This window comes from Hydra vulgaris, chromosome 12 (assembly GCF_038396675.1).
Source record: "Hydra vulgaris chromosome 12, alternate assembly HydraT2T_AEP".
In the NCBI taxonomy this organism is placed as follows: Eukaryota; Metazoa; Cnidaria; class Hydrozoa; order Anthoathecata; family Hydridae; genus Hydra; species Hydra vulgaris.
Genome location: NC_088931.1, coordinates 22,768,596 through 22,781,774, shown reverse-complemented (window position 1 = coordinate 22,781,774; position 13,179 = coordinate 22,768,596). Strand labels below are relative to the sequence as shown.

Here is a 13,179-nt window from a genome sequence, read left to right as displayed (position 1 = left end):
ATATATATATATATATATATATATATATATATATATATATATATATATATATATATATACACATATATATATATATATATGTATATATATATATATATATATATATATATATATATATATATATATATATATATATATATGTATATATATATATATATATATATATATATATATATATATATATATATATATGTATATATATATATATAGAACAGCATACACATAAATAGTATATAAATAATAAGCTTTATTTAAAGACAATGTACCAAAATTTCAAAAATTCAAAAAGCAAATCAAAGACAATATGCTATACTGTTGGTAAGTATTTTTAAATGCTTACAATGCATTTGTGATTTATTAAAAGTGAATTATTACCTTTTATTACATCTGCATTTTTACCCAAAAGATTTTTAGTTAAATTCACCAAAAATGTCTAATAAATTGACAATTAACACATATTCAATTTGAAGAGAGTTTTGGACTAGCACCCCCCTCCCCCCCTGTATAATAATGCTATTAGTTAGTTTAATATTGTTAAGCAATATTGTTAAGCAATATTGTTAAGCAATATTGTTAAGTAAACTTATAATGTTAACAAAATTATTAACAATAATCTTTTTCTATAATTATAATTGTCTATTACATTACTTTAGGGCGCCCACCATGGTATAATTCACATGGGCAAATGAAAGAGGCATTTCTAATAGGTTTGTTTACTTACTTTTTTCATGTTGTAACCTGATAACAACATAAAAGTCAATTAATGTCTTAGTTGTATTTTTGAAAATATTTTTTATTTGTCGAGTATTCTATTGCTGACTTGTTTGTTTTTTTAAAGGTATAAAACTTATAAAAAATAACTCAAGTTATTTATTATTAAGTTTTGTTTATTATTGTTGTTATTATTATTGTTGTTGTTATTATTATTGTTGTTATTATTATTGTTATTAAGTTATTTATTATTAAGTTATTTATTATTAAGTTTTTATTAAATTATTATTAAGTTTATTATTAAATTTATTTATTAAGTTTCGAAGCCAGAAATTCTTTCATTTTTTTATTTTTAATCTGCATAGTTTTGGTAATCTGTATACTGTTTTTAAACAGGATTGTGTGGAGGAAGTGCTTCAGGAAAAACTACTGTTGCAAAAGATATAATTGATGTTTTGGGTGTACCTTGGGTTGTTATTATATCACTGGACTCCTTTTATAAAGTCTGAACATTTTTAAAGTTATTTATCATAAGTATTTTATACAATTTTTTAAAGCTAATTTTTTTTTAAATTAAATAAAAAAGTTTCAAAGTCTTGGTGTAATTAATATATCCATTTATTTAACCATAAAGTATGAAAGTTTACAATAATATTTTATAAAAGAAAAAAAAAAAATAATAATAAAGAAAAGAAGATAAAGCACTAATAAATAAAGATGATATTAATAATTGCAATAATAATATAATAAAAAAAATAATATTAATAATAATGTGAATAAAAAAAACAAATAGTCATGATAATCATGAATATCATGATAACTTTACTAAAAATTATAACTAATGATAAAAACAATGGTAAAAATAATTATAGTAAAGTTTATAACTACGACAGAAGTTAATAAAATAAACATAACAATTGCAAAAATTAGGACAATAACCATAAAAATTATTACTACAATTGAATCACTATCACTATCATTATATATAATATTAATAAGATTTAAAAAACAAAGATAAGTTAATGATAATAGTAATATTAGTAGAGTTAAAAAAGACAGTATTAAATATAAGTAATAATAGTTTTATAAATACAGTCATATAAAAATAGCAATAGTAATAAAAGATTAAATTAATATTCATTAAATATATACTCAAATATAAATTTCTTAATTTGGTTTCGATTGAGAAGAAGAATGTTAGTAATAAAAGGGTATTTATTGAATAGTAATTTATTAAATAGTGGATTATCATCAATACTTCCTGAATCTGCTTAAACATTTGACTGGAACGTTAAGCCATTGTTAATTTTTTTCAAATAAAGTGGCAATGGGTTTGTTGTTGTACAGTTGTTCAAACATATCAAAATGGTGCCAATAATTGGACATGGATTTATTTCGTACATTGTTTTAAAATGTTATTAAATAAACAAATGTTATTTTTAATGATTTCTTAAGAACTTTTTTCTACAATTTTTAAATAAAAATGGCAAAGCCAAGGTCTTGAGTTTTAAGACCAAAATCAAACATAAGATACAGATTATAATAAAACTATATGATAAAGGTTTTATATTAATATGTTAGGCATTGCAAAAGAATTAACAATGCTGCTTTTATGTGTCATTTTAAAATTTTAAGCATCTGTAAATCATCAAAAACAATACATATTTAGTAAAGCAGAATTTTATTTATTAATGCAGGTTTTAAGTCATGAAGAACATCTCCTTGCAGAAAAATCAGAGTATAATTTTGATCATGCAGATGCCTTTGATTGGAAACTTGCTTGTGAAACACTTAAAAAACTAAAAGAAGGAAAGAGTGTACAAGTTAGTAAAACTTTTTTATTTTAAATTATTAGAGTCATATTTTTAAAGCTGTTATTTAATTTTCATTACTAAAAAGATTTACAAATAAATATATTTTTGGTAAAAGCTTTTCCACAGTATTTAATCTATCTATCTTTAAAGATAACTTTTTTTACCTATTATTATTATTTTATTTTTATTATTAAAATTTTAGTTTTTTTAAACATCTTCACTTCCAGCAAGACTAGATAAGCAAAAATAAAGCAAGATAACGATTAACAGCCAACTTAAAAGTTTGCAAATCAGGAAAGCAAGTCAAAATAAATCTTATTATTGCTTAAGATACTAAAAATTATTCTATATATAATTAAAGTATTATAAGTTACTCAAAATTATTTTATTAATATAAAACAATTTTATAATTATAATTAATTATAACTAAATTTGCAAAAAGTTATTTTAAAAGTAATTTTTAAATTTTTATAATTTTTAAATGTCATAAATAATTACATATCATCTTCCTTGGGGAGTTGTGTTGTTTTATTACTTGTTGTATGTCAATAGGGAATTACGATTAGTTAGTATTAAACTTTTCTATTTTTTTCTATAACTTAAATATAATAGATAACATCTTAGATATTAAGAGATGTTATTATTTTAATTTATCTATCATATATCTCTACAAAGAAAAAAAAATTGAAAGCATTTTTAAAAGTTAAAACAGTAAAGTTATCCATATGGAGAAATATCTTCATCCTGAAAGATTTGATGCAAATCCAAATTCTTCAATGTCAAGTAAAGAATGGCTTTAATGGTTTAAAACTCTCCAAAACTTTTTTTATCCACCAAATCTACATCTGATGAAAAGATTTTGATAATGCAATTGAAGTGCTTACATCGTTGTACATTAAGCCGAAAAATGAAATATTCACACAGCATCAATTAGCAATACAAAAACAACAACTTGGCAAAATCCTAGATGAATTTGTCCATGCTCTTCCAACCCTTTCAAAAGATTGCAACTTCAAAGGAGTAACAGCCGATATTTACAATAATTATTATACTGATTATACTGATAATCAGCAAACCTTACCACAAATCATGAAGCATGTTACTTCTGTGGAAACAATCTCTATTCACACGTTATTTGTCCTACTAGGGATATTGTTTGTCACAAATTCCAGAAACAAGGACATTTTGTGAAAGTATGTAGATCTAATAAATCATTAGCTGTTGCTACACTCGATGATATGTCTGCAATGATAAGTGCTGGAGCCCCTAACTGTCTCTTACACGCTATTCGAAAAGTTGAAATAAATAGACAGAGTTTTGCTACACTAATAGATACTGGAAGCTCTGACAATTTTATCAACAAATACATTGTTATTAAGTACCGAATCCCATTATAAAAAGTAGTGGTAGTGATCAATGGCATCCTTGTTTCTGAAAACAAAAATCAATGGCTACTGCAAGGTAAATAGGACTTTCCAAAATCAAAAGTATACTGACATCACTTTGTCAATCTTACCTGACTGATGTGCTGATGTTGTTCATGGTCGAGCTTTTATGAAACAATATAGCAACATAATAACTTTTGGAGGAAAATTACCCCCTTTGTTAGTTTGCAGTCTAAAGAAATCCCAAATATCTTCAGCAACATTATTTACAAATCTCTCCAAAGAATGTCATCTGATTGCAACTAAATCACGAAGACTCAGTTGCCTCAATCACCTTTTCATTCAAGCCGAAATAAAAAAGTTATTAAATGACAAAATTATAGAACCAAGCAAATCACCTTGGAGGGCACAAATCAAAATCACTACAAATGAATGACACAAAAATTTAATGTGTTGATTATTCCCAAACTATAAACAAATTCACTTACCTCGATGGTTATCCTTTACCTAAAATAGACCATCAAATTAACAAATAGTCCAAGTATCACTTTTTTATCACTCTTGGTCTTACAAGCGCCTACCATCAAATACCACTTCTATAAAAAGATAAACCTTATAGAGCATTTGAAGCCAATGGCAAGTTGTACCAATTTACTTGTTTGACGAATTTCTAATCGAAAACTCCTTAAAACTGATCTATGTATATTTAGATAATATTACAGTAACTAGCATGACTCAAACTGAACATGACTTTAATTTAAAGAAACTATACAAAGCAGATGAGGAAAACAAGGTCACATTTAACAGCAGTAAAAGCATAATTTCAGTCAATTCTATAAATCTACTCAGTTATGTTTTATCTCATAATAGTATAAAGCCAGATCCAGAGAGCTTGCAGCCTCTACTTAATTTACCTAACTTTTGAACAGTACATCATTACATAGAGTTGTAGGACTCTTCGCTTACTACTCTAAGTTCATCTCTAAATATTCAGAAAAATGTTCATTATTAAAGTGTTCAGCAATCCCACTTAGTCAGCAAGCCAGAGATGCATTCGCACTACTAAAAAACAATATTGCCAATGCTGTCATAAAAACAATTGATGAGTCAATCCCGTTTGCTGTGGAAACAGATCTGATTTTTCATTAGCTGCAACATTAAACCAAAATGGATAGCTAGTAGCATTTTTTCGAAGTCCCTAAACAAACATGAAATACATCAACCGGCTATTGAAAAAGAAGCATACGCAATTGTAGAAGCTCTCCAGAAGCAGAAACATTATTTGACTGGACATCATTTTAGCTAAGTGACCGACCAATGAGCTGTTTTGAATATGTTCAACCAGAACCATCAAGGCAAAATTAAAAATAACAAAATTATGTAATGGTATACTGAACTCGGTTGCTACAACTACGACTTATAGTATCAACCAGGTAAGTATAACCAAGCAGCTGATTGTTTACTATGTTCTTCATGCTCTACCTTATTAAATCAAAAATCACCTAATAATAAAAACACAAATTGGACATGTTCCTATTAGTAAGCGACCGAGGTTGGTATTTGACTGGGGCTGGGTTTGATAAAATATAGCCTAGATCTGGGGCAGAGCCGGGTTTGTGACTGGGGCTGCATAAACGTTTATATCATTTATACAAGTATATTTTTTTTATTCAAAATTTGTTATATTTTGTATATCATCATCATCATCATCATCATCATCATCATCATCATCATCATCATCATCATCATCATCATCATCATCATCATTATCATCAATATCATCATCATTATCATGATGATGATCATCTTCTGATCATCTTCTGATCTTATTCTCTTTTGGCAAATACTACACCATATAAGTACTATATATAAGTTTATATAAGTATGAAAGGATATTGTATGCCAGCATCTAAATAAATAGCAAACTTATGTGTTTTTATCCATAATATGTATGCATAAAGCGCTTCTCGGAAGCTTTTATTCCTTCTGAAATAAAAGTTTGAAAATTTTTATTCCTTGTCATCAATTTTAAGCCAAGCCTTATAAAACTCCACATTTTTCACCATCTTGAGCAGTTGTTTTATTAATCATTAATCATTTTTTTCATCTTTTTTACAAAAACATCTCTCTAAAGAACTAATATCCTTTTATTATTCCAAGAAGCCAATGTAAAAAAGGTCCTGTCTGATGTTAAGCTCTGTTATTCTCAGTTTACTAAATCTTGTATCTTATCTTAGCTGTAAGATTCTAGAGACTTTTGGTTAGTCTTCAATAGTGTCATTAACTTAACTAAGTCTAACATTTAATCTTTAATTCATGGGTCTGATCTTTTTATTTCTCCCCAAAATAAAGAGTTATTTGAAAAGAAAGCTTCCTCTAATTTGACTCTTGAATCTAATGACTATACTCTTCCTGCCAGTTAAACAAATTAACCCATTGTTAAACATCCAAATCACTCTGGCTTCCAATGCTCAAGTAAATTCTCAATTAAACACTTCTACAGTTTGTGCTCCAGACAAGATTTCCATCATAGCCTTAAAAAAGTGTTCTCCAGAACACTTATTTAAGACTATGATGAAAATCTTCAAATTTGCTAAATTTTTAAGTGCTAAATAAGTGGTTCAGATTTTTCAAAACTCTAGAAAACACTTTGACCTCTCCAACTATCCTATGATTAGTCTTCACTCTGTTATTAGTTTCTTTATATAAAAGTTTTGAGACTATTAAGTTATTCTTGAAGGCCTACACTCTTCTTTATTTTAAATAACTTTAAGGGTACCACATGGTTCTATCTTTGTATTGTCCCTTATCTACAATATTGATTTTTGTGAAAATTTTACATCTAAACTGGCTTTATTTGCTGATGACTTAACTTTATACTTGTGCCTTGATAAAAAATGTTCACTTTGACAAAAAATGTTAACAATTGATTGTTTAGAACAAGCAGCCGATTTTTAATCTGATTTCTCTTCTGTAACAGCCTAAGGCTTGCAGTGGCTTATGGATTTAAATTCTGGACTTGAAACACACAATTTTTTTTAGACAACAAATCTCATTTATTTACTGCAAAAAAATAATGCAATAATTGGCATTCCTATATTAATGAATAACAACCCTCTTACTCTCAGACAAAGTCTAAAAGCACATTGTAAATGTAATTAGACCTTCTTTATCTGCCAAGCTTGAGCCATTCTCCCATTGTTGTAAGGTTGCATTTCTTTCATTTTTCTACAAATGCTATCATGGTCAATGCTCAAATGAGCTATCATCTCTATTATGATAAACCAAAATTCATTCTTACTTGGCTTCTTATTCAACAAGTTGCATCCTTTTACTGTATTTGTTCCTTCATGCTATAAAAACTTTTATTAATCCAGTTTTTTTCCTTGCACATCAAAAAAACCTTTTAACTTTTACCGATCTTCATGTTTTCCTTTTTTATACAACCTACAACTTTTCAAGTCTTCAGTTATATGTTTCCTAGTACTTTAACTTATTCTCTATTTTAAAGTAACTCATAACTTAATAGTGGTTGCTTGCAATCTTGTTGGAAGTAAATTAGAGTTTAAAAATGTATAAATATATGCCAACATTTGATAAATAGTAAATGTAAGTATAATATTATAATATATAAAGTTTTATAAATTTTTTCTAGCCCCGCCTATCAACCCCAGCTAAATCTTATAATTTTTCCAGGGCCAGGGCCAGGTTTGCAAAAATTCTCAATTTTAGGCTGGGCCAGGGCCCTGGTCACTTACTGGTTCTTGTATGTAATAACAAAGTAAAATTAGCAAAGCTCCATAATACTCTGTGTCAATCAACCATAATAAGATTGAACCATTTTGTCTGCAGTTGGAATTTACCATACTCCATAGAAGAAATCAAAAGTGTTGTAAACCAGTGCATCGCCTGCTGTGAACTTAAACCTTGATTTTACAAACCACCTAATGCTCACATAAAAGAAACCCAACCATTTGAACAACTTAATGCAGATTTTAAAGGCCCACTTCCAACATGAACTAAAAATTGTTATATCTTTACAATTATCAAAGAATACTCGCAATTTCCATTTGCTTTTCCATCTCCTGATATTTCCTCTTCTTTGGCGTTTAAGTGTTTCAAGAACTTGTTCTCTTTGTTTAGCACCCCTGCTTTTCTTCGTTCTGAGACAGCTCTCTAATATCAGAGAAACTACGTAATTTCCTGCATACTCAAGGTATTGCAACTAGCAGAACAATGCCTTATAATCCTAGAGGAAATGAACAGGTAGAGCGCTTTAATGGGATAATATGGAAATCGGCGGCACTAGCTCTCAGATCAAGAAAACTACCAGTTGAAAACTTGGAAATTGTGTTACAAGATGCATTACACTCAATATGATCATTACTGTGCCCTGCAACAAATGCAACGCCGCATGAGAAGTTCTTTAATTTTCCGCAGAGATCTTCAAATGGACAATCTATCCCAACCTGGAAAAAGGAAAGTATTTGTAAAGAAATATCTTCGATCTAGCAAATACGATCCCCTAGTTAAAGAAGCAGAACTAATAGAAGCTGAGCCACAGTATGCGCACATTAAATTTCCAAGTGGAAGAGAATCTACAGTATCTATAAAAGATATAGCACCAATAGGAGATAGTAAACCTCCCCATTCAGATAATGAAAATACTGATTCAAACAATACTAATCACTCAGAGTATACTTCACAACTCAACAAATATCTAGTTACAGACAAAGAGACCTAACTTGATCCTGAATTGGACACTGTAACGCAATAACATATACAACCTAGCCATCTTCCTAAACGATCGCAACAAAACCATAGAGCGCGCCAAAGATAGGGTTTTGACAATAAACAAACTTAATGATTGGAAGAATGTTATAAATAATTACTTATCATCTCCCTTGGGGAGTTGCATTGTTTTATCACTTGTGTATATAATGACTACTTTATATGTATATGTCCTATAAGGAATTACAATTAGTTGATATTAAACTTTTCTATTCTATAATTTACATATGATAGATATAATTTTAGATATTAGGGGGTGTTATTATTTCTAACTTGTTTAAAATAATAAGTCAACATTTTATTTTCTGATTTTGCTCTTTCAAGAAAAGGCTATGAGAAGTTGACTCTGACCTAAAATATTTCCTATCTATGGACTCTTGGTTGAGTATTGGCATTTTTGATAGTGGCTCTGCAACTTTTTTAGTTATCTCCAAATAAGGTTACAGCTCTAAAACTCATTCTAATGGTTCTGAGGCCAGCTGGTAGTAAGGTTTCCCAAACTCTGTGTTAGCTCTTAGAGATTTAATTAAAATTAATTAATTTTTTGTTAATAAAATGCATCCATTATTTGTGAAGGCATTACATCCAGCCTGATGATGAATTGATAAATATATAATGAGTTTTCTCAAATATATATTAGTGCTTTTATTGTACATTGTTAAGGTCTCATAGAGAACTCATTGTTACAATTTTAAGTTGATCTGCAGTAGTTAGACAATAGCATTACTGCTTATATATGCTTCCTGGGTATAAGTTAATTGCATTATACGTGTTGCCTATTGTGCCAAGTATTGTCTGTGTTTGAGTCAGAGTTCTATCAGGGATTAAACTAAACATATTTTGGTACCGTTGGAGTGGTTTGGGCATACAATAAAGACCTTTATCTCTGAGCACTTCTAACAACTATTGTCAGGTTGACTTGGAATCTTTTAGTGATTTTTTTAGAATTGTTCTTTAGCTAGTGTCATTCTCTCTGCTAAAAATTGTGCCTTTTAATCTTTCAAATTTAGGTAGGTTTACCCTGTTCTTAGTATTACTATTAGTATTTTAGTTTATTAGTTTTAAGCTTTAGTTTACTCTATGTTTTACTCCTTTGGTAGTTGTCATTTTTAATCATGGTCTTTTTTGCGTTTATCTTTTTCACCTGAAAAATCTTGAGAATAAATGTCTTCTCAGATTACTTACTTAACTTAAAGTTTATTCACCATTTTCTTCTGATTCTATTCTTACTTTTCTTGTTTACACTATTTTCTTACTTTTCTTTCTTACACTGTTTTCTTGCTTTTTCTTCTTACGCCATTTTCTTAATTACTTTTTCTTCGTACACCATTTTCTCCTGATTCCATTCCATTTACCTCTATAATTTATTTAATTGTTATTTTATGGAATTTATAAAAACGTTTTATAATAACGTTAAGTGTATTCAAATATAGATGAACATACTTCAGCTGCCAGCCTTGAGCTTGTGTCCCATTGTTGTAAGATTGTATTTCCTTCTCTTTTCTATAAATACTATCATTGTTGCTACTCAAGTAATCTATAAACTTTTTTTCCCTCTACCAAAACACAATCTTACATGACTTTTCATTTAACAATTTTTTACTTTAACTTTCCTTTATGTTTATTTCCCAAACATCAATTCTCTAGAATTCTCTCTTTTCTTGCGTAGATAATTAATGAGTCACGTTTTCTTGTCTCATACAATTATATACACACAAAAAAAAAAATATATATATATATCAGGGGCTATTCTAGACTGCTTTCGACAGTGTCGGCTGTATTTGGGCCCAAAAATTTAGAAATTTTAATTTGCGCTTAAACGGCGAAAAAATGCAGATTTTCTGCTAAATTTCTCTGGGACGAGGGGCACCACCGCCCAAATTTTTTTCCTTGAATTTTTTTAAAGCCGTTTTTAATCTTTTTTCTACCTTTGTTTGTATTTGTTTTATTTCTTATTATTTTATTAAAACCTTTTTGTTTTCAAACTTTTTTTTTTTAATTAAAATTAATTAATTTTTTGTTAATAAAATGCATCCATTATTTGTGAAGGCATTACATCCAGCCTGATGATGAATTGATAAATATATAATGAGTTTTCTCAAATATATATTATAATATATTTAAGAATACTTAAAGAAAGAATTTTTTATGATATAAAAATTTTTTTTTTTATTAATCATAGATGTTCCTTTTCAGTAAATAGTAATATTATTATTTTCGAAATATATTAAACACTAATGAAATATTGTAATTTGAACTGTTATGTAATAGGTTATTTGTAAGTTATATTTATATGTTAGTAGCCTTGTTACTTGTAGTTAAATCATTTTTTTCTTTTTTTTATAAAGTTCATATAATTTTTAGTTTTAAATAATTTTAAATAATAAAAATTTATTTAGTGTCATATTTTGATTTAGATTCCAATATATGATTTTGCAACTCATAGTCGATTAGATAAGCAGGTAAAAATTTTTAGTTTAAAAAAAGTAATTATTTAAATTTATAAGAATTTTTTTTTATGTTATTTGTATATGCTCTATTTTTTGTTGTTCTTGTTGTTATTGGTGTTGTTTTTGTTATTGTTGTTGTTGTTTGGTTCTATTTACTATCTTCTTTACTAGTTGAGCTTTTAGCCTCAATTAATAAAAAATGTGGGTTTATGTACAACCACAGTACAACTACTGATTTATTGATGCTGTTTGTTTCAAATTTGCTGTTTTTAAAATGATTTGATAACCATCTATGGTGGTTGTTATTTTGATAAATGTTATTTATGTTAATGGCTAACTTTATTTACTTTTTCTTAATTTTAAAGTTTATTTTAGAAAACAGTTTACGGTGCAAGTGTGGTTATATTTGAAGGTATAATGACATTTGTATGTGAGGAACTTCTTGAAGTAAGTTTTCATCTTTTATTTTGTTTAATGTTTCAATTTTTTTTAAAGAGGGTGTTATATTTTGATAATTTTTTAAATATTAAAAACGTTCTTTTATTTAGTTATTAGACATGAAGATTTTTGTTGATACAGACTCCGATATTAGATTAGCAAGAAGGTATTTTAGTCAAAAGAGTTAATGAATTATATCTATTATAATTGTTATTTTTTATTAATTACTTGGTCAAATGTTGTTTTTTTTTCAGAAGTATATTTTCTTTGATTTGTTCTATAAATTTTTTTTTTTAAATGATTGTAAAAAAGTTTAATTTTATATTGCTCATTTTACTTTTTATCTTATTGTAAGTTTTGAAAAAAGTTTAAAAAACTGCAAACCTTTAGCATAAGGTTAATTTTCAAAAATTACAAGTATTAGAAGGAGCAAATAAAAATAATAAAAGATATCTTTTAATTACATTAAAAACATAACTAAGTTCATTACAAACTAAATAATCCTCATTACTGTTTCAAATCAACATCATAATCTACATCACGTTAGGGATAAAAAAATTTTTGTGGTTAGTTAAAAGATCGCAAATTATATTAATCAGGAAAACAAAATGAAATAAAGGAATTCCAAAGGAGAGAAAAAAAATAGACGAATAAGAAGTTTTGGAACTCTTTAAAAGTAAAAGGATGAGATTTAATTGAATGACAAGTAACATAAGAATGAATTTTAGTAGATGACACAAGAGACACTTGCTCTTTAGAGCAGTGCCCATTATAGTATTTATAGAAAAGAGAAAGAGAAGCAATATTACAATGATGTGATAATGGTTGGAGGTTGGCTGCAAGAGCCGGATCAACTATGTTTACAATGCGTTTTTGCACCTTGTCTAAAAGAGAAAGAGCATCATTGGAAGATCCACTTTAGATATGGCAACATTATTATATAAAAGGACTGTTTTGAGATTTATAGAGATAAAGAATAGAATCCGGAGTAAGAAAGTGGCCAGCACGATAAAGAGATGCAACCTTAGCAGATGCTAATTTTGCAATAGATATATGGTTTCCAAGAAAGATTGGAAGTAAGAGTTAATCCTAGAAGATGAAGGGTAGATGGCTCATCTAGTGCATTACCATTCATAAATATAGAAAGATCTAGGTTATTGTGATAACAATTAGCTGAAAAAATTTGAGTTTTATCTGAGTTTACCAGCCACTGAGTGCCCCATGCTGTAGCAGAACTGAGATCCTTTTCAAGCTCAAATGGCCCCTCCAAGCAATCAGAGTGTGTTGGCTTCTTATCAAGGCAAGAATAAAAGGTAGTACAATCATTAAACAATGATAATACTACTTTTAATAGGAAAACAAGACTCCAGTAAGCACTTTTTAAATTGTTTTATGAAGTATAGACAACAGTTCCGGAGTATTGACAACAGCTCCAGACACTTCTGTAAGACTGTAACAGGTATGTTGTCCAAACCACAAGCTGTAGAAGAGTCTAAGCAGGAAATCACTTTAGATACAGAAGCTGGACTGATATAGATCTCGGGCAATTGATTAACCTGTTCATTGGTTATATCAGGTAGAACGAAACTA

At 28.0% G+C, this 13,179-nt stretch overlaps 1 protein-coding gene across 1 annotated transcript in view; it reads left to right on the top strand.

The window, feature by feature from the left end:
* Positions 1-202: 202 nt before the first annotated feature.
* Positions 203-13,179, top strand: part of LOC100214615 (uridine-cytidine kinase-like 1) — a 66,273-nt gene continuing 53,296 nt past the window's right edge. The window contains exons 1-7 of the mRNA XM_065812576.1: positions 203-318; positions 654-707; positions 1,108-1,214; positions 2,409-2,534; positions 11,119-11,163; positions 11,527-11,598; positions 11,700-11,755. Of these exons, the coding sequence (XP_065668648.1) occupies positions 261-318; positions 654-707; positions 1,108-1,214; positions 2,409-2,534; positions 11,119-11,163; positions 11,527-11,598; positions 11,700-11,755 (518 nt within the window). The 5' untranslated portion in view covers positions 203-260. The remainder of the gene's footprint in view (positions 319-653; positions 708-1,107; positions 1,215-2,408; positions 2,535-11,118; positions 11,164-11,526; positions 11,599-11,699; positions 11,756-13,179) is intronic.